The 22711-nt window shown below is 47.4% G+C and overlaps 1 protein-coding gene across 1 annotated transcript in view; it reads left to right on the plus strand.

Moving 5' to 3' along the window:
* RAB30 (RAB30, member RAS oncogene family) overlaps positions 1 to 21043 on the plus strand; it is a 123960-nt gene extending 102917 nt beyond the window's left edge. The window contains exons 2-5 of the mRNA XM_088479815.1: positions 6848 to 6948; positions 9522 to 9605; positions 16420 to 16603; positions 19076 to 21043. Coding sequence (XP_088335941.1) covers positions 6856 to 6948; positions 9522 to 9605; positions 16420 to 16603; positions 19076 to 19326 — 612 coding nt within the window. The 5' untranslated portion in view covers positions 6848 to 6855 and the 3' untranslated portion in view covers positions 19327 to 21043. The remainder of the gene's footprint in view (positions 1 to 6847; positions 6949 to 9521; positions 9606 to 16419; positions 16604 to 19075) is intronic.
* Positions 21044 to 22711: the final 1668 nt, after the last annotated feature.

A 22711-nucleotide genomic window follows, 5' to 3' on the forward strand; every position in this document is an offset into this window, starting at 1 on the left:
ACCCTCCCCCTCCTCAGTGCCTAAACCTAACCCTCCCCCCTAGTGCCTAAACCTAACCACCCCCCTCCTCAGTGCCTATACCTAACCCTCCCCCTCCTCAGTGCTTAAACCTAACCCTCCCCCCTAGTGCCTAAACCTAACCTCCCCCTCCTCAGTGCCTAAACCTAACCCTCCCCATCCTTGGTGCCTAAACCTAACCCCCCCCCCCCCCTTAGTGCCTAACGCTCCCCACAGTCATATGTACTTGCGATCTCCTTTAGTGTGCGCGTGTCTGCACCGGCACATGCTCAATACGTGAAATACCTTGGAGCCGTCCACATTTCCACTTGCACCCGACTCAGAATCAGGACCATTGAGTGTGAAATAACAGTGCGTCTCTTTAAGATGTATATTAGATATATCTTGTACAGTTCTTGACACGAGTCAGTGCAGCCACGCAGGTAACACACAGTACTGGCACAGAGGACCTGGGAGAACCATAACACCCAGTGTGCACAGCTAAGGCTGTGAATTGATGAGAATTGAATCTAACAGAGTAATACTGGAAATGTATTGTACAGTTGGTCAGTTCTGAAAAACAGGGACATATTCAGGGACAGATATTAAAAGGACAACTAACACCACAATTGTCATTTTCATATATATGAAAATATTAAGCTCGATGTATCCCTGGAAACCTCCAAGGGCAAGTGTGGAGAGCATGATTAGGGTTGTTCATCGATGGCTCTGCCATCAATGGTTGATGGTTTTAAACCATCAACTAGAAACCATCGATAGTTGAGCCATTGATGGTGTAACTTTATGTATGTGCAGAGGGGATGCAGTCACATTACCGGCTGCCGGGATGCCGACTGTTGGAATTCCGATGTCGGAATCCCGACACGGGACTAAAGATAGATGTCGAAATCCCAATGCCTATATTTATCCCGACAATCGCCACCTCGAACTAGGGGGGGGGGGAGGGTTAGGTTAGGCACCCCAGGGGTGAGATTAGGGTTAGGCTTCCCCCGGGGAGGGTTAGGCTACGAGGAGAGGGGGTTAGGGTTAGGCACCCTCCAGGGAAGGTTTAGGGTGCAGGAAGGGTGGGTTAGGGTTAGGCACCACTGGGCGGAGGTTAGGGAGGGGAAGGTTAGGGTACTCACTGGCTCCTGTTGGGATTCTTCACAATCCATCGGTATATCATACCAATTCCGTGCAGACTGCAAGCCCAGACCACAGGCAGTACTAACCATAGGGTCTCGAGTGTGCATTTGTTATTGTTGTGTGGGTCAAATAGGAGGGTAGGGTGTGAAGATATAAGACGTTATGAATTATTGTTTATTATGCAACAATGTGCAATGTATATATGTATCTATGTATTAGAATTTATATTATGTATATTTAAGTAATATATTGTTGCAATCTGATTTTAATAAACAAAACCATAGGGTCTCCAGTTGCCATCAGACCATCAATGGTTGCAAAACATTATTGGGCAATGGCAAACCCTAGGCTTGATGATGACCTCCTGATCCCCCCATGCCCCGCCCATCCCACCCCCCACACACACATCATGAAATGGCACAGTTTATTTATGTGGTGGGGTGTGTGGAGTGGTGCTATGGTGATGCGATTCGTGGCAAATCTCTTTATCAAGGCTATTTCTCAAGTAAGAGAAACAAGATCTCGGAGGGTGATATACTCCCTCAGGAGTCATAAGGGCAGTCCAGGAGGATGAGTAATTATGTTTTAAACTTACCGCACTGTTTTTGTGAAGAAAAAAAATGATTAGATCCCGCTTTGTGCTGCAAAACACAAAATCCAATTAATAAAAGACTCCAGGGTTCCCAGCACAAGGCTCCACATTGTCTCCGACGTACGTCAGAGAAGTGTAATGGTGGAGACTTCTAATGCCCTTCAGTCAGCCATATTGTCTATCTTAGATCCTGTATCATCTCAAGCTAGCCATGTGTCAGATGATTAGCCAAAAGTAACAGTGAGAAATTATGATGTTGTTACTATAACTAAATACTCTGAGGCAGACACAGTGGAGGCAGCCATTTTGTGGCCTAAACCAATATTTATGGCTACCCAACCTTTTCCGTTCACTTGGAACCAGTGACCTAATTAAACCATGTGCTAATGTAGACAGTTATGGTGGTACCGGAACACGCCTGACCGTGGAATAACATGTAATATATTGCACAAGTCTATAAATAGTACATTTTACGGCTGCATAAAGGCCCCCACACACGGAGCGATATAGCGACTTTATCCGGCGTATTGGAATGATATCGCAGCTATATCGTTCCATGTCTGGGCATGATATCGTCCGCTGCTCGCTCTGGTGGGGTCGTCCGTCGCTCCTCCAGATCTTTCTGCATGCACAAGATATCTGTAAGAGCGGTCTATGGGGGGGGAGATGTCGGGCTCTGGAGCGTTCCGTGTGAGGGAACGCCCGATATGTCAGCCATCAGATCGTGGATCGCATCGCTAGGTACACATGTAGTGTACCCAGCTGAAGTGTCCATATTTCTAGGTTATTCTGTAGTATTTCATCATCATGTATGAAAATATAGTACACCCGTCACTAAGATCATTTAGGGATGATGCAACTTTGGTCACAAAATTTGCATAAATTATGCAAATCCCCCCTTCTCCAAAAAAAAACCCCTGCAACGTTTTCAGACCCATATACTGTGCCGTCCCCGCACCCTAAACCTAACCCTCCCATGGGGGGGGACCTAACCCTAAACCCCCCCTAGTGGTGCCTAAGCTTAACCCCCCCCCCCCTCGGTTAGACACTAAAGCACCCTTCTTACCCTTGTTCGGTGTGCCGGGTGTCGGGATTACGTAGTGGGTCTAATGGTAGGCGTCTGGGTTTCGATGCCTATCTTTAGTCCCATGTTGGGATGTAAGTGTCGGGATATAGGCGGGCGGGATAGCGCCTGCCGATATCCTGACCGCATCCCTATGTCACATACACTTTTCCGCGCTGTGATTTTGCTTGCAAAGCATGTATTCACTAATAGGCATGAATAAGTCATTCAAATATGTTTGGGGGCATATGCACGAGGCCACGTTTCTGGGCATGTGCAGAGGATAGATGTGCAAGACCCCGCTGGTGTTGTGCTAACGCGGCACCAGCCCCTAACATCTAAAGCTACCCTGGAACTGACGGAACTAAGGCCCTCATTCAGAGCCGTACGCTCTGAGCAGAGCGCACGCTCTGAATGAGGGCCGCCCTCCATAATTATGGAGCGTCCTCCTGGACGCTCGTATAGCTGTGGGTCACCACCCACAGCCTATACGAGCGTGCAGTTTGATGGCCGCGATGGTCGTGACCATCGCGACCATCGCCACTGCGAGCCGGAGCCTGCGGTTGAGGTTTTCAACTGCAAGGCCCGGAGTGATTTTGGTTCTATCAGAGCCAAAATCACTCCCACTGACATCACTAGTGATGTCAGTGGGCCGGCTTCTGACGGTAGGCGTTCCCTTGGGAACGCCCCCGTCTGGGAGGCACGCCCCCTACACGCCCACCAAAGGGGGCGTGCTGTCAATCAACATCGACAGCACGCCCCCTTTGATCAGACACAACGAGCGAAGGAAAGTCCTTCGCTCGTCGCGTCTGGCGCATGCGCACGACGGAGCTCCATCCGTCGTGCGCATGCTCAGTGCAGACCATCGACCCACTTGCGAGAGGACAGCCGCTCGCGAGTGGGTCTGAATCAGGCCCTAAATATTTTACTAGGAGTCTGTTGTGTTTTCAGCAACTAAATTCAAAGACTGTAATTCGTGCGGATGCTGTTGCCAAGGCAACATGAAGACCCGCAGCATTTGTTTTATTAAATGATACAGGCTCGCTCTGTACCCCATCAGACTAATCAGAGGGGCAGAGTAAAACAAACTATTCATTTAGTGACCTAACTGAAATCAGATACTGCAGGGCTCTAGCAAGGACAGATATTGATGAGAAGTGGGACCTGGTTCATTAGATAAATGATCTACAATCAGCGCTGCAGGACTAGGTAGATTGAGCAATATTAAAGTCTACCGATTTCCTTTACATAGTGGAAGTGGCCAAAGTGTATGGGAATGTAGCTGTCAGTTCACTAGCAAGCAGCGATACCACGTAGGCACCACGTAGTCACGTTTAACTACGATCCTGGTTTGTGTATGGGGATATATCAGGTGCTCAGTGGGTGTGCGAGTGGCGATTAGTCCACACAACAAGCAACTTAGGGCCTGATTCAGAGCCGCTCGTAAGCGGCCGCTCGTTCGTTCCAAGCGATGTTTGCCCAACTGCGCATGCGTACGGATCGTAATACGCATGCGTGAACCAGTCAGTGCGGCCGAAAATCGTTTGTTCGCTAAATAGCGAATGCCTGCTATTTTGAGTGACAGGAGGAGGCGTATGTGAGTGGTAACAGGGGAAGGTGCTTGAAAACGGGGAGTGGAGATCAGAACGCAGGCGTGCTTAAAGGTCAAAACGGGCGTTTTATGGGTGTGCATAATTAATACAGCAGCGTCATTGACCACGTCACTGGGTTATTTTATAGCCAGAACTGCTCGCAAGATTGCGGTAGGAAAAACCAACCACAAGAATAGCGAGCAGTTCATACGCTGGTCGATGTACTGGATTAATCTAATAAATAGCGGACATAACGTAGGATGCGAGCGGCCAGGGGGCGTAGTTTCCAAAAAAACGACCGCAAGTTTTGTTCGCTCGTTCAGACATAGAGGCGTGAACAGACCGCAAAGAGCGAACGGTTCATTTGAATAGCCACTGCTTTTTTCAGAACGAACGACCGCAAATAGCGTCCGGCTCTGAATCAGGCCCTTAACCAAGTCCCAGATTTATTAACCAGGTAGAAACAGGCGGCTTTGGACACACAAAGTTAGACGGGTAGAACAGGGGTCTTCAACCTTGGCCTTCCAGCTGCTGTGGAACTACACATCCCAGCATGCATTGCCATAGTTTTAGCATGCTGTTATACCAAAAAGGTGGCAGTGCATGCTGGAATGTGCAGTTCCACAGCAGCTGGAGGGCCAAGGTTGAAGACCCCTGAGGTAGAAAGTTATAGTGGCAGTTGCAGCCTGGTTGCATATAGGGTCATGCTGAGCTCTGCAGTGCGCCAGGTTGTAACAGCGCACCTGAGAGCCCCCATTTGGGTTTGTGTAGGGGATACTTAATTCTTGAATCTACCCGGTAGCTAACTCTATGACCACGTGAAGTGATCACATTAGGGATAACTACACTTATATCGCAGGGACGAGTTCCCGCCCCTGTTCCTGCCAGTATATTTGAATACATTTATTGCAGCCATAAGAAATTATAATTATCCGGTCTTGAGCCTGATAATAAATATGCCACTTAAAAACAAACTTTCATATAAATAACAAAAGTCGTCAGGAAAAGGCTAAATATCCCATAATAAATATACATACATAATATAACTAGTAGGAGACAGAACTGAGCTTTCTAAGCACACACTGGACCTCATTCAGAGGCGGTCGTTAGATGCAAGCGGTCGCTCTGAATGAGGGCGGCCGCTTGCATCTTGTAGTGCCGCCTCTTGGTCGATCGCTAAGCTGTGGGTTACCACCCACAGCTCTAGCCACCGACCAGGGTGATGGTTGCGATGGTCAAGACCCTCGCGACCATCGGGGCTTGCAACGAGACCCTAAGTCTCGTTGGGTCTCAGCACTCGCAAGCCCCAGGGATCGAGCAGGAAGCTCCCCACTGACATCACTGCTGATGTCAGTCGGGCCATCCCCAAACAGCAGGCGTTCCTTCGGGAACGCCTCCGTTTGGCCGGCCACGCCCCCTGCCTGCCTCCCAAACGGGGCGAGCTGTCACTCACCATCGATAGCTGGCCCCTTTGATGCGAGACCCCTAGTGACAGAGCACCCGTTGGAGCCGGCTCCGACGTGCGCATGCCCAGTGGGGGAACATCGACCCGGTTGCGAGCTATCAACACTTGCGACCGGGTCTGAATGACCCCCACTGTCCCAACTCATGGTAAGATGCCTGTCTCTTCTTGCTGGCAGCTGCTCTCTGGTCTCTCTGCTTCGGTGTGCTGTTGACACGCACACACACGCACCAGCACCAGCCTTGGTAGGAAAATCTGCTACCACTGGGCATGCACAGCAGCTTTTTTTCGTCCCTTATATTGCATGTTCTGGCTGCATCACTAGTAAAATTATATTATATACAACTGATATTCTGCCCGGCTCAGTGGATGGGGGAGGGTAGGTTCCGGGCAACTTCAAACCCCTCCTGCTTTTGACTGTGTATTCGTGGAATCGTGGCTTGTCAGCATCCGCCAAACTAAATATATATAAGGGGCAAAAGGGACCTGCTGGCAGCTACACCAGTTAGGAGCCAGACTTTCCCATACTAGAGGAGTTCACTATACAGAGCAATACATCACGAATGATGGGCAGGGCGATTTCGATCCACCGACAATTAGGCAGCCATGGGAATAAATCCTCAATGAGCATTGATTAGACTGAAGCTTCTCGGGACGTTACTGTGTCTATGGACACATAAACAAGACTGGAAGTCCTATCTATTTGCAATTATACCAGAAATATAATGAGCCGTTATGTACTAACATTACATGACACAGCTCCCAGATGCAGCCATTGGCTGTAGTACTATCAGTTCCACAATGAGCCGTTGCACAATCTGCAAAGCTGGAGACCTTTGTCCTGTTTACATGGAGGTATAAAGTTCCCCAATGATAGTTACAACAAGTCTGAGCAGAGGAAGCAATGAGCAGTGTGATCCCAGCTGTGCCCTGAAGCTGACTCTCTCTCTCTCTCTCTCTCTCTCTCTCTCTCTCCTCCACTTGTGTCTTCACAGCTGTGTAAATGAGTATGGAAGATTATGATTTCCTATTCAAGATTGTACTAATTGGAAATGCTGGGGTAGGGAAGACCTGTCTCGTACGGAGGTTTACACAGGTAAGAGGCGCTTACATTGTTTTTTCCCATAGGCATAGTGATATGTTCCAGCTATCGCTGTGACAGCTTTCATCATACATTTCCACCATCTCATTCAGTGGTGCATACAAAGCAATATATCAGGGATAATGCACTACATGTAGTGAAATATAAGGATATTAGAAGCTAGCGAGACGTTGTGTCACCACATAATGGCGACTCACACAGGACGCATAAAACCTTAGGATTCATAAGTAGAAGATTTTGCTGAAAACAATACAATTATATCAGCGTTTCTGCTGCCTGTGTTATTTATAGGCTATATTTTGGCAGACTTACCTCATGCCTTGCAAAATTTTAAGTCCTGCCCTGATACGCAGACACCTGGCTATGGATATACCGAGAGAAGCCCACTTTTGGGTGAAAACTCCACCTTTTTCTATATCCTCTAATTCATTGTTTATTTATTTATTAACAGGTGTCTATATAGCGCACACATATTCCACAGCGCTTTACAGAGAATATTTCAGCTATTCCCATCAGTCCCTGCCCCGGTGAAAGGGTCCTCTGGCTGTGTCATTACACCTCGGCTGGATTTGAGCCTAGTGCTGGTTTTAAAAATAGGGGGAACCCTACGCAATTTTTTTCCCCCACTTTTCACACCAGGACTAGCTCAGTAGCCCAGTGCTGGTTCCTAAAATACGGAGGAACCCTACATATTTTTTGCCCCATATTTTTAGGAACCAGGACTGGCTGAGGAGCCCCGGGGCTGTTTATGTTTTTTTTGTTTTTTTTGGGGGGGGAGACTCTAGATAATTTTTTTTTAAATTAACACTTTAGGTAGTTTACATGCAGAAACATTCACAATCACACTGATTTGTGTATGTTTCTGCCAAACTTGCAGCTCAGGAAGTGGTCTATTTGAAACTTCTTTTTAGGTCCAAGTTTGATACAATTACACCCGTGATTGTAATCATGATTCTTGGTAAATTCCCGAGTTGTATCTTTTTCACTGAAAGTACTTTTGAGTTTGGTCGATGGTGTATTCAGTCTAGTTTGCATTCCCAAGTTTTTGCAACTTGATAGAGAAATCTCTCTCGAGTTTGCCTTTAGTAAATTTGCGAGTTGGTGAAACTGGCGAAACTCACCTGAGATTGCAATCTCGACCAAACACGAATCTTAGTAAATTTACCCCTATGGGTGGGATGCATTATCATCATTTATGTGGTCAAAGTCTGAAAATGCTGTTTTCAGGGGTTTAATATGCACCAAGCTTCTTTCTGCAAAATGCTGTGGGAGGGATCCAACGGATCCCACCCAAAACCCCGGCAGCGTGTGCATCGATCTTCACATACACAGAGGCACTTCTGGGTCATAAACCCAGGAAGCCCCTCTCTCGCAAAGGACAGCTCTTATCGGGAGAACTGTCCTTTGCGATTTTCTCCATGCATACCGGTGGTATTAACCCCAGCATGCCATGAGTAGCGGGATGCATCACTTACATAATGAGATGCTTGATGCATCGCACCCTGGGTGTTTGACAGGCTGTATAGGGAAGAGGCTATGGCAAGACCGACAAAAGGTCTGTGTAATCTAATGAGGTAAATGTAATGGAGGGAGAAAAGCGCAAAGCAGATTAGCAGTAAGTAATGTCCAATCACCCTTCAGTAAAACATGAGACGTACACTCTTCCTCTGGCATGGCGTGCAGGGCCGAAACTAGGATTTCTGTCACCCGGAGCAAGGCTTTAATTTGGTGACCCCCCTCATTACTGATTGTCTCGCTGCCCCCACCGCCTCTCTATATTTATAATAACAGAACAGAAAAACCCACTCACCTCACAGACCCCTTCTGCACAGCCCTCCTATTCACAGCCCCCTCACACCAGAGCCGCCTCAAACCACAGCCCCCTCACACCACAGCCCCCTCACACCACAGCCCCCTCACACCACAACCCTCTCACTGCACAGCCCCCTCACTGCACAGCCCCCTCACACCACAACCCTCTCACTGCACAGCTGCCTCACACCACAGCCCCCTCACACCAGAGCCCCCTCAAACCACAGCCCCCTCACACCACAGCCCCCTCACACCAGAGCCCCCTCAAACCACAGCCCCACTCACTGCACAGCCCCCTCACACCAGAGCCCCCTCACACCAGAGCCCCCTCACACCACAGCCCCCTCACTGCACAGCCCCCTCACACCAGAGCCCCCTCACACTAGAGCCCCCTCACACCACAACCCTCTCACTGCACAGCCCCCTCACTGCACACCGCTAATGATAACTTAGATGCCAGACCGGAAATCAGCACCCCCTAAATCTGGTGCCCGGGGCATATGACCTCCAGCCCCCCCTAGTTGCGGCCCTGGGCACGGACGAGGTATGTACTAACATGGCAGCTGTAATGGAAGAGATTATCATCTGTGATGGCTACTGATGTCAGATAAGGATATCTTATTCACATCTGCCTGTACAAATATTCATACTAATCATGTGTTACAAACATAACAAACAAAAAAAGAGGGTTGGAATCCGGTACCCAAAAACCTTTCACTGGCGCCTCATTTTTTTTCTGTGCTTCCTCTTTACAGGGTCTCTTCCCGCCGGGCCAGGGGGCCACCATCGGGGTAGATTTTATGATTAAAACTGTGGAAATTAAAGGTGAAAAAATAAAGGTGAGATTATTAGTATTATTATTATTAGCTTGTTTATGTTTTTTGATTTTTTTGAGACGCCATCATTTTCTATAATATAAGGGAGACGAGTGAGACACGAGGGGATGAGTGGAAAAGTAGACGAAAGTTTTTACCCCACCTTATTGTGGTTAGTCCCTTTTAATGTACATGATTATATGTAATATGGCTTTATTTCATTTATTATTATTAAATCTTGATTTCCGCTGCGCTGTCACGGAAAACGCTTTACCATTTTTCCTGCCTGTTAATGGTGACCCGGCCGTACAGTCTGTCAGACACAGTGATTGTTATGCATACAGTATGTGTTGCTTGTGTTGTGCGTGATATGCACAGTGCCCGAGGACCAGCCACACTGGATGCTTGCGCTACACCAGGCCTGGCCAACCTGTGGCTCTCCAGCTGTTGTGAAACTACAAGTCCCAGCATGCCTTGCAACAGTTTTAGCATTCCCTAATAGCTAAACTGTAGCAGGGCATGCTGGGATTTGTAGTTTCACAACAGCTGGAGAGCCACAGGTTGGCCAGGCCTGTGCTACACAGTCACGGGGAAGTCACGTGGTACAAACGAGCAGGTCCTATATACACTGAAAAGGTTAGATGTACTGACCGTACAGATGCAGACTGCCAGGATAATAATACAATGTAGGGCTGCTAGTCACAGACTATAGGGATGACGTGCAATTGCACTTTTTCGCCTACACATCCAAGATGGCGCTGTCCATTCGCAACACTTTCACTATACGAACAATCCAAAATGAATGTAACCACTGCTGAGGACGAGTCCGAATCATCTTCATCATGTGCATCAAAAATGTTGAGGTCTAGTCCCATCCGTCTTCAGCACAGTACGGTTGTATGTACAGTAAGTGAAAAACGTGCTTACCACAGCCCCACTGGTAATTACTAATGGTGTATAGCTGGGGAGGGAGGCCCCACTATTAGGGCATCATCGGGGCAACCCAATGCAAGCAGTTCAGCGTCTGTGTCCAAGACATTTTCGATACCGCGCGGCTCAATTGTAACAGCGCCTCTGTGCGTACAAACAGTGTAACGTATGCGCTGTAGGAGATTTTAGAGATTTTCACACACGCGCAGTACTAAAGAAAGACCCTCAACTCCATGAACATCAGCTTTGGGTGAGGCTCTAAAATCAGGCCCCCATGTGTGGCCCCCAGACAATAACCCCCTTCCCCGCAGAAACATAGAAATGTCCAGGGAAAAGGAGGATCTCCTGATCTTGGCTTCAATAAACTCAGGAGCTCACTCACTGGGGGATGACCCCAAGTGCCCAACACTAGGTAGGTCTTCTAGTTTTCAGAATGGTTTGCCTTCTTGTTTTACCATACTATTCCTACACATGGCAAGCGTTTAGCTAAAAATGGACAAAGGCGTTATAATATTCAAGTGCAGATTTTATTAAGGATCCAGCTTCTTGCTGTTTTTGGAAAGGAGGATTCATGCTGAAGCAAGAACCACAAAGCATTTAGAAAAAGAATCCAAATAACACGCATCAGCCCTCGGTTCACATTCTTTCGACTACAATAAAAACAAACAAACAACCACTTTTTTGTAGATTTAGTTTGCGGTGTTATAAAGAGTAGGTGGACCCATGGTCTTTTCTGAAAGTTTAAAGCAGTGGTGTAACTAGGATATTTGGAGCCCAGGGCAAATGTAAAAATGGAGCCCCCCCCCCCCCTATGTGCGCGTGCAGCAAAAAAATGGGCATGGTCACTTAAAAATGGGGCGTGTCCACATGACACACCCCTTTATCGTCACTCTGAACATTCCTTTCCATATGCACCTTAACCCCAGTAGTGTCTCTTTTACAGTACCTCCAGTATGCAATGTCCCCAGTTGTGCTCCTTCTTATGCAGGCCCATAGTAGTGACCCTTATACAGTGCCCCCTGTAGTTTTCCTCCCTATTTAGTGCCCCCAGTAGTAGTCCCCTAGTAGTAAGCCCCTTATATAGTGCCCCCAATAGTAGTCCCCCCCAGTTGTAGTCCCCAGTAGTGCCCCACCCCCAGTAGTGGTCCCCCCCTGTAATGGTGCCCCCAGTAGTGGTCCCCCCCTGTAATGGTGCCCCCAGTAGTGTTCCCCCCCTGTAATGGTGCCCCCAGTAGTGTTGCCCCCCTGTAATGGTGCCCCCCCCCCCCCCCCGATGTGCAGACACACAACACAAAAAAAAAATAATACACTTACCTGAATCCATGCTCCGGCTCCAGCCACTGCTCCCGGTGCCGCACATCAGGGCTGGGTCTGCATAATGGGAGAGACGTCATGACATCATGACGTCTCTCCCATTACCCACTGCAGGAGCCGGAAGGGAGCCGGCTCTTGCAGTGGGAGCTCAGCAGCCAATGAGAGTCTGTCTGACTCTCATTGGCTTCTGGTTAACACACACATCGCTGCCGCACTGGCGGCGATGTGTGTGTTGCTACAGAGCCTGCTCGACCCCCCTTATTTACTCCACTGGTTTAAAGTCTTATGGAAAGAAAAAAAAAAACCCAAGGTATAATTTTCTGGGTGCTGCATAAACAAGTTACTGATATTGATGTTGGCATGTGACCAGCTCATAAAGGGCCTGATTCTGGTTGCACGCAAATCCAAATGCATCCTCATCTAGCCATTTTTCTGCATATCTCGCAGGCTTCCTATGCGTCTTTGCGAACTTACCAGCGATTCAGAGTCATACACACCTGGGCGTTTCTTGGTGGCAACAATGCAAATGCACGCAGGAGAACCGTTTTGCAGGTGTGTCGGGCAGTGTCGGGGACGTGTAGCCAGAGTTACTTGCGGATGATAGTGATACATGGAACAGACGCATAGTCGTATCAGTAGTGAATTAGCAGTGGGCATCCGGAGTTGCGTTCACATTACCTGCGACTCAGATTCAGGGCGAAATGCCAAAATAGGCTCAGCACAGGGTGGGAGATATACCTCAGCAATGGAAGAGCAGCTGCATCACATTGCTTGGTGGCCCCATAAAGGGGTGTGTCTTTGCGGAACATTCCCGGTTTCATCACTCTGGGGGCGTGCCCTGAACTCCTGCCCCGCCCCCAGTGACTCCCCGCACTGCCGGCTCCTTCTCAGTAACCAGGAGCCGGACGCTGCACAATATGGCTCCAGGTCACTGAGAAGGGGTAATAATTAGTTGCTGCACACCACACCAGTCAGTCAGGCACAGGGCAGAGAAGGCATTCGGCCTGGCCACCCAACCTCCAGAAGGCCTCATGTTTCTGTTGTAAACTGCACATTGCTATATAAATATGCCAGTGTGTATATATAGTTCTTTGTGCTTATATATCTGTATTAATTATCAGCAATCATTCTATTTTAATACCAACTTTTTTAGTCGTGCCAAATGATAGGGGCTAGTTTGCTAAACTAGTATTGTGCACGTTATTGGTAAAAGTACACGGTACCTATAGGGCGTGATTCAGAGTGGCGTGCCGCTGCGACTACTTTACCGTCTTCTGCTGTAGTTGCGCCTGCGACCTTACGCTAATGCTGGTACCAGCCCTTCCCCTGGGGTGTGCTAGAATAGATCTATATGACAATGTCCAGATAGACACCAGGGGCCAAATGTAATAGGGTGAGAGTTTAGCAATGTGAGAGTTTAGCAGTAACACTATTACATTGGTCGCGTTTTATCTTCAAAATGGGAAACACCTGGATGAGAGTTTAAATCGTGAGAGTTTCCATGTTCTCGCACTCTGTTACATTGAGTCAGTTTAAAAAGTATTACTGCTAAACTCTCACATTTTCTAAACTCTCACCCTATTACATTTGCCGCCAGATGTTAGACAGACAATAGGTCGACAGGGACAAAAGGTCGACATGGAAGGTCGACAGGTAAAAATGGTCCACATGGAAGAAGGTTGACGGACAACCGGCCAACATGTACAAATGGTTGACATGGAAATGGTCGCCACATGTTTATTTGTTTTGTTTCCTAACCTTAATCTTCACCATAACCCTCCTTGCGCCTGACTGTAACCCTCCGGTAAGTGCCTAACCCTAATCCACCCTCCTGGTGCCTAACCCTAACCGTCGGGGTAAGTGCCTAACCCTAACAGTCCCTTCTAGTGCCTAACCCTAACTCTCCAGTGAGTGCCTAACCCTAACCATGTTCATGTCGAACTTTTGACCCTGTCAACATTTTGTCCCTGTCGACCTTTTGCCTGTCTAACATCTGGTGTCTATCTAGACATTGTCGATCTTTTTTTATGTAGCTCTATAGTCCGGTTACCCTTCCCCTGGTGTACAAGCCTGCGTATGACTGTGCAAGGACCTCCTAATTCTTCTTTAGACACCACCATTGGTCACACTATGGAAATTTGCGAAAGCCCCACGCTAGGTGCAGATTCTCCGTTAGATTATGTCAGCGACTAAGAGACTGATTCTGATTTGGGAGCAAAGCAAAAAAAAAATGCAAAGTAACTTTGTATCTGGAACGAACCATATTGCATGCCCCTAAGACGGACCATCTCCATACGTCTGCATAGCCGCCGCCCAGGAACCACCCAGGACATTTCCAATACATGCCATTAAACGCATGCGCAGTGCGACTTTTTAGCTACTTTGACGCATGCGCAGTTGAGAACCTCAAACATTTGCCTGCTACTCCCAATCAGGCCCATTGTTAGGGAGGGAATAAGAAATGGAGGGTTTTGGTCTGTAGACACTGAAAGGCTGATCACAAATTGTGATTGAAGCCTCCTGAGCTATTCCGGTCGTTTTCCCATCCTGCAGCTTAGTAATGACGCTCGTCTGCAAACTCTGACATTGTTTGCAGCATAATGACGAATGAAAAGACATTAATACAACAGAGATAACAACTGCGGCTCCGTAACTCTGATACACGTATTCCAACAACTAAACAATAGAACTGGAGAAGTGAGCACAATATTATCTGTAAGAAATAGATTAAACTCTGTACAGTTAAAACATAATTATAGCACTGATGATAGTGTCCTTTCAAAATAAACGCGTTTTACCAAATCTACCAACGTTTGTGTGTAATATAGCAGCTGGGGCTGATCTGCAAATTGTGGGGCTGATTCGAAGTTAGATCTAGGGTTATATTTACTAAAGGTCGATTTTGATCGATTATGATTCATTTTAAAATCGATGAAACTCGATCAACATCCATGTTGTGTTTCTGGGGCTAAAGGGTCTATGGACCTCATTCAGAGTCGGTCGAAGCGGCCGCTCGGTCGTACGGCAAAAGGTGCCGGATATGCAAATGATTCCCTCACAAGTTGCGTCCCTAAGTTCGGATCGGTAGTTGGCCGACCAAGGGGAGGAAGCGGTCGGAAGACAAAAAAATACGCCCCCTTCTCGTACGCATTGCACGTCATCTCCGGGCATATAAGGATTAATCGAGACCATCGGCACTGGTCGTAGAGCTTAAGGTTGACCATACCCCCTCTTGATCATGTCAGTGTAAAAACCTCCCATGTCACATGTGCCATGACACTACTTTGTTAATTATGCACTCCCATAAACCGTATGCACTCCCATAAAACGCCGTTCGCATAATTAGGCACGCCTGCGTTCAGATTTCCACTCCCCCGTTTTCAAGCACCTTCCCGTTACCACCCACAAACGCCTCCATCTGTCACTCAAACTACCGACCTGGCTGTGTTCAAGGAGAGAGAAATTTCTGATCGTAGCGGCTAGTTTGCGCACGCGCATTGCGAACTTTACGCATGCGCAGTATAGCGAACATCGGTGGCGTACGACCGTGCGGCCACAACGACCGACTCTGAATGAGGTCCTATGTACTAAGGGCCTGATTCAGCTTGGTGCGCAAAGCTGCGTTCGCACGCACCCGTTCGATGTTTGCATTCTGCGCACTGCGCGTGCGCGAACTAGCTACTGCGATCGGGAAAGGGATCGCAGTGAGTACGCAGGCTCTTTCCGATATTGATTGACAGGAAGTGCCGTTTGTAGGTGGTGAGGGGGGGGTGATCGGACGAACGCAGGCGTGCCAGTGCGTTTCAACGCCGTTGCATGGGCGTGCATAATTAAGCCCCTGCCGGTGGCATATGCAGCCTGAGCTGTAGATACCGACAGGAAGTTTAGCGGTGTGTGAGTGACAATGCGTATGGGTCCGATGGTACCCATGTTTTCGCACACTTGCGAAGTGGGCGGATTGATAATGTGGTGGGCAGCTTTGTATAGTGCTGCCATCGCATTCATTTGCAGCGGCCGGGTGCGTGCGAACGCCTTTGCGAACCAAGCTGAATCAGGCCTTAAGCCTTGGAGAGATATAAAGTGGACGGAGATAAAGGACCAACCAATCAGCTCCTAACTGTCACGTAAAAAAAAAAAAAGTTTGAAAAATGACAGGAGCTGATTGGTTGGTAATTTATCTCTCTCCATGGCTTAATTAATCTCCCCCCTGTGTCTTACCAGTAAATTGTTTTTCTGTCGTACATACCGCAGTGCCACTAAATCGGGCATTTTATACAGTTATTACAATGATTGCTTCATCTGGGGGAACTGACTTTGTGTGATGGTTTGTTCTTTTACAAATGTAACTATTATTTAAGGTGCAAAGCAGCACAAAATAAACCTTGAAGCTTTCCCAGTGCCCCAGCTGGACTGTAGTGTCACCGAGTCTCTGATTTGCCCGTGTGGAAAGGAATTGGCAGTTGTATAGCGATGGCAGCAGGAGCTCGGTGTGTTTCCAGCACAGCCGGCGGGCAGAACCATTTCAGCCGAGGCTGCTGCCAATTTGTAAGAAACTAACACCTCTCTCCGCCCTTCTTCCCCCTGTGCTCTGTAGCTCCAGATATGGGACACGGCCGGGCAGGAGAGGTTCCGTTCCATCACGCAGAGCTATTACCGCAGTGCCAATGCCTTGATTTTAACCTATGATATAACCTGCGAGGAGTCTTTCCGCTGCCTTCCGGAATGGCTACGGGAGATAGAACAATACGCCAATAACGAGGTCATCACTGTGCTCGTGGGTAAGTCATTGTTCTGTTCAATCACGTAACGCCCTTGCCGGTAGTTTATTATAAGATGATCGCTCCCAGTTTTCCGCAGTAGAATAAAGGACTTAGGGCAACTTATGGCGCCATGCTGGAATAGAAAGTGATGCAAAGTACGAGACCAGAAAATCACCTTTGAATCTATGAAGCTTGGACAGGTGGGGTCTATAGTAAGATACACCACACATTTATTCTTAGATGTGTCTATGGTGGCCATTATAGGACACACATCATCCATGGCAGAGGGATGCAAAGATAATATAGTATACATCACAATGTTAGGACGGCATGTTACTTCCAGAAATTGGTCACATCATTTTTTTTATATATGAAACAATAAATACATTATTATGTTGCTGATTTTGAGTTGGGAGCAAAGCAAGAAAAATGCACCTGGAACAATCCACGCTGCAATGTAAGGGGTGCAAAATACATGTATTATCTTTGCATGCAGGGTAAATACTGGCTGCTTCTGCATGTAGCCCACAAATGCTGGACAGCTTTATCCCTATGGTGCATACACACGTAGCGATCATCCAGCAATACGATATCGCTGGCTGATCGTTATGCACCCTCCCTGGTGTGCTCGATGATCGATATCGATCACCCAGCACACCACATACTTACCGACGACTATAGAGAAGGTCCCTGTAGCAACTTGCTTGATATCGAGCAAGTTGACCGGCATGCACGGCTGATGGACGATATCGCTATCGTCCATACGTGTCTGCGCATCGCTGATCGATGGTAAGTTGGTAGGGACCATTTAAATGACCGATTTGAACGATAACGATAACGTGTAGGGAAAGCCATAGGTCCCAGCACTTTGTGCGGAATCTATGGGTTAGCGTTTGTGAACCCATTGTTTAAGGCGAGGGAAAATGCTGATTGTTTGAATAACTCCATTTTTCCAGTATGGCCAACTCCTATTAATTCAACTAATATGGAATCCATTTGAGCTTAATGTTACTACTGCAGTTTATTTGTTGCTGTGAAATTTCTCAGGCAGTCACACTCATATTAGTTTTTTTTTACTTTGCTGCCACCATATTGATACAGTTTATAGCACTCAGCTGCTACCGTGCTGACACATTGTGATGGGGGAAAGCTGCTTCCCTGGCACATGGGAGAGATTACCCCGGGGAAACGGTACATGCAGCATGTTCAGGCCTTTAACCTTTCTCATGTGACTTGATGACTTCCCATCCGCTTCAATGTGTCAGAAGGTAGCGATGTAAGCCCAACAAACTGCAGCTGAAAATGCATCCGTCTGACGTCATCCTTCATGCTGCAAATAATCTGATAAGTTTAAAAGTTGCTTTTCCAACATGGACAACAGAAAATTCATAGTCTAAGATTAGTGTTACTCATTTTGTACCTGTTTTACATGTGAATCTCAGTTAAACTGGGTACGCACTAAACTATGGGCCTGATTCAGAGCCGGACGCTCTGACAAGAGCGCTCGCTCTGAATCAGGGCCCTCCTACCTAAAATTGGAGCAGCCTCCTGGCCGCTCGCATAGCTGTGGGTGACCACCCACAGCTTATGCGAGCGGCCAAAAAGATGGTCGCGATGGTCAAGACCATCGGGCTTGCGACGAGACCCTGCGGTAGGGTCTCGCTGCCGCAAGCCCAGGAGTGCTTTTGGCTCTATCGGAGCCAAAAGCACTCTCACTGACATCACTAGTGATGTCAGTAGGGCCCGCCCCAGACGGTAGGCAACGCCCCCGGCACGCCCACCAAAGGGGGTGTGCTGCCACTCACCATCGACAGCACGCCCCCTTTGGTGCGAGACCCATAGCGACGGCTTGGCCGTCGCTATGCGGGTCTCGCGCATGCGCACGACGAAGCTCCCTCCGTCGTGCGCATGCGCAATAGGGCACCATCGACCCGCTTGCGAGCGGGTCTGAATCAGGCCCTATGTGTGTACCTAGCGACAACATATATTTCGGGCGGCCCGTACACACTGCACAATCCGATGTAATACTGCCTGATATATCGCTCGTATGCTGCATCCAGAAACATGGTGTTGGCCGACGGATCTTCTCCGATCTGCCGTGCATGTACAGCAAATTAGAAGATGCGACTTACGACGCACGGGAGCGCGCAATAGTACATACACACTGGATGATGTGGACGATTTGTCCTTCCGATTCGCCTCAAAATGACAAATCTTCCAATATATGGTCTAGTGTGTACCCAGCTTAAGATATACTATAGCACACCCAGGGTCAAATATACTATCCCGCGATTTGCACAATTACGGTGAGATAGTAACTAGATTTAAAGCGGCCAGGTTGGTTTTGCCTTTAAACTAATTGCAGCTTTGAATCGGGCTACTACATTTGACCCCCATTATATTCTAGATTATTCCAGCTATAAGCCACAAACAGTATTATCTGCTCCTAACAACTGCTAATGTTTTGTCTTCTGTCTGTGTTTATTGCAGGAAATAAGATTGACTTGGCAGAGAGGCGGGAGGTCTCCCAGCAAAGGGCCGAAGAGTTTGCAGGTTCCCAAAACATGTATTACCTTGAAACCTCTGCCAAAGAGTCGGACAACGTGGAGAAACTGTTCCTAGACTTAGCGTGCCGCCTGATCAGCGAGGCCAGGCAAAACTCACTGGTAAACAGCGTAGACTCCTCTTTGCCGGGCGAGGGGAAAAGCATCAACTATTTGAACTGCTGTAATTTTAATTAGTCCAGAGCTTGATGTATTTCCAAGCAAGCAAACAAAAAACATTCAGCGTGGGCCGAGAGTCTTTGACGAGATGGATTCCTCTCTGAGGAACGTTGCAACGGTTCCGCCCATCGCAGGTCAGTTTCAGAGTCTCTTCATGGAGGACCACATGCGGGTCACCGCGAGCCGCGTGACGCACGGCTCAGAGCAGGACAGGGCAAAAGCCGGGGAGTCCTGTCGGCAGGTCATGGGTACAACTAGAACAAAACTTTCAACACATATGACGGAACGGTGCGTAACAGTCAGGGTTACCCTCTTTTATTTTCTCGTTTATTTTTAGTAGATAGAAGAACGTCTTCTATGAATTCCAGGACATAACTGTGTCTTTGTCAGACAAAGAGAAAAGACAACAAGTTTTATAATGTTATTAATTGGAATGCTAGCAACACTATAGAGACGGATGTAACTTTTAACACTAAAAGCGATCGTTGCCCTAGCGGGGATTCTTCTTTTTGGATTTAAAATGAATTAAAACTGAATTTTCATTGCTTGGCTTGAATTGTATGTAGCAGCAGCTTTTCATTGACTCTCATACTCCGGAAAATAAGTTTATGAGTCTTATTTTGCATTTATAACCCTTAAGAAACGCCAGCGCACAACTTGGCTGCCAGCATCAAACCTTTTGCCAAATAAAGGAAAGTATGTTTTTTATTTTACAGCGGAGAGAAATGTACTGTGGATGAAAGTGTAATAGCATTAGGCCAGAGCCGGGAGGACACATTAGAATTCTAGCGTGAGTACTAAATGGTTTAATATTGTTTTGGAACTGAGCAGTGATCAGTTGCAGAACTTTAGGGCTTATTTAATAAAATAGAGGAAGCGGAACCACAGTGACCCCAAGCTGCCAATTAGACGCGGAACGTACCACGGGAAATCTCCAGGAAAATAGGTTAAGCTGTAGATAGTTGTGGCATAACATGAATGTGATATTTCTTTGATCCCTACCAGATGTTTACAGCTAAAATGATGTATGTACTGTAGGGCACATTACGGTGAAAAATGCTATATGGGTGGTTTGCAGAAGACACAATGACTTTTTAGTACTGGAAAAATGTAAATATATGTGAAGCGTGGTTTGGTAAAAGTGGAAGCGTGCACATCAGACCTAACTGTCCCCTCATATGTCACCATACAGCCAATATGTCTCAGTATAACCTCGTTAACAAGCCCATGTGCCAGTTAGTTCTCACATTCCCATGTGTATATGAGCGCTATGTCGCCCCCGCCATTTGTCCCTGATTTCTCAGGATGCGCTGCTGGCGTGGCACTCAGAGGGAAGTTTCCAGTGCTAAGAGCTTTTACTTCCTGCTGAAATCGGCAGCCGGTGATTTGTTGCTATGGGTTACCACTAGGGGTGCTTAGAGAGGAGGGATGGGTACATAGCACCTGGGCATCTGGACTGGCTTGGTGGCCCAGCAGTGACGATTATACTTCACGTAGATGCGGCATTTTCATGGGGCCTAGGGCTCTGGACCTTATACCAGATTATAGGTGGAGTCAAATGACTGCCTGGACATTTAGGGGTTGGGTACGAGATCCCGACGCACGCAATGCCGGCAGCCAGAATCGCGGTGGTGGAAATCCAGAGGCATGGTAAGTAATCTAACCCTATCCCCTAACCCTCCTTTCCAGTAGGAATGTGCAGGCTGGGATAGGTTTGAATGTTCCCGCCAAAAATCGGGTCTCAGAAAGAGGCAAAACGTCATCTTTCATGGACAGACATTATCTTCCATGGACTTTTGTCCAGGAATGATGATGTTTGTCCATGAAAGATGACGTTTTGCCTCTTTCTGAGACCCGATTTTTGGCGGGAAAAATCCAAACTTGGCGGGAAAATTTGAACCTATCCGAACCTGCACATCTCTACTTTCCAGTAGCCTAACCCTAAACCGCCCCTCGCCCCACCCCTGCCCGCAGTCCTCCCCTCCTTCATCCTAACCCTCTCCCAAGTGTCTAACCCCTAACCCTAATACTCACCATTGGGATCACATTCTGATTCCTGTTGGGATTCCGGCCCTGGAATTCTGAGCGCTGGCATTGTGTGCGCCAGGATGCCGACTACTGTACATCCCACATTTACCGAGGGACCTTTTAGTTCTTAGAGGACACAACACATTTTTGGGAAGAAAAGATGAATCATGTAAGAGTTTATAAAACTGCCTAAATACTTTTTTGTATTTAATGTTGGCATTTGTAAATTAGATTCATTATTATTATTATTATCATTTATTTATATGGCGCCACAAGTGTTCCGCAGTGCCTTACAAAGTACAAAAACAAATTGTATACAAGTGACTTACAGAATAATACAATACAGGACATGGATAATATATATTGCTACATTAGTGACCATATCACCCAGATAAGCAACAGAGCATAAGCAACCAAGTGTTAGGTGCCCTAGTGGTGAGTAAGAAGTAAATGACACTATAGTAAGGAGAAGCACAAGAGGGTAGATGGCCCTGCTCGTGAGAGCTTACATTCTAAAAAGGTGGGGGAAGACAAACTGGGTTGACACAGATGGGGACGAAGGAGCATGTAGCAAGGAGTTAGAATGATAGCTGGAAGGCTTTGATGAAGTAGTGGGTCTTGAGAGCCCGTTTGAAGGATTGCAAACAGGTGGAGAGTCTGATTCATGCAACTAACTACCTTTTTAACCACTTAACTGACCTTTTTTCACGGCAAAACCGGTCACAGATTGGCGGGTCCGCAGGAGATTCCGGGGGGTCAGAGGAGATCTGTTCTGCACCTGTGTAGAACAGATTTCCCCTTCAAAAACACAGCGGGACGGTGCGGTCGCACCTTGTCAGCTGAAGCACAGTTAGCTGCGTTCGCATCCCATGAGACCCCCGTCAGTTAAGTGGTTAAAGAATAACGCCACCCAAAAAAAAAAGATGACGTACCTGGTGTCAGTCATGTCGCGCATGCTGTGACTTTTGGGGCACTGCCGCGGACATCGCAGAAATATATGCGCAGTGCGACTCCTGAGCAGATCTGAAAACATCGGAGATGTATGGAAATATTGTAAATCATCTCATAATTAATTATACAGTTGTGACATTTGTTGTCTAAAGCCGTAAGATTATCTGCCTAACCATCCAGCTAGTTGGCTGGTTGGAACGGAAATCTGGCAATGTACATTCGCTCCCTAACACTGGGAAACGAACAAACATGGCCGTTCAGGTAAATTGGGTAAATCTGATTGATCTACAGTGTAAGCGTTCTATTCATATCAGTCCCGGCCCCATTACAGCTAATGCTCTAACTTCCCTATCACAGTAGGACAAAACTAGGGCCAATTATCCAGCCAATAATAAGTCTATGGTCTGTAGGTAAGAATCTATTG

Source organism: Taudactylus pleione, unplaced genomic scaffold (assembly GCF_031769625.1).
Source record: "Taudactylus pleione unplaced genomic scaffold, aTauple2 ptg000245l, whole genome shotgun sequence".
Classification (NCBI taxonomy): Eukaryota; Metazoa; Chordata; class Amphibia; order Anura; family Myobatrachidae; genus Taudactylus; species Taudactylus pleione.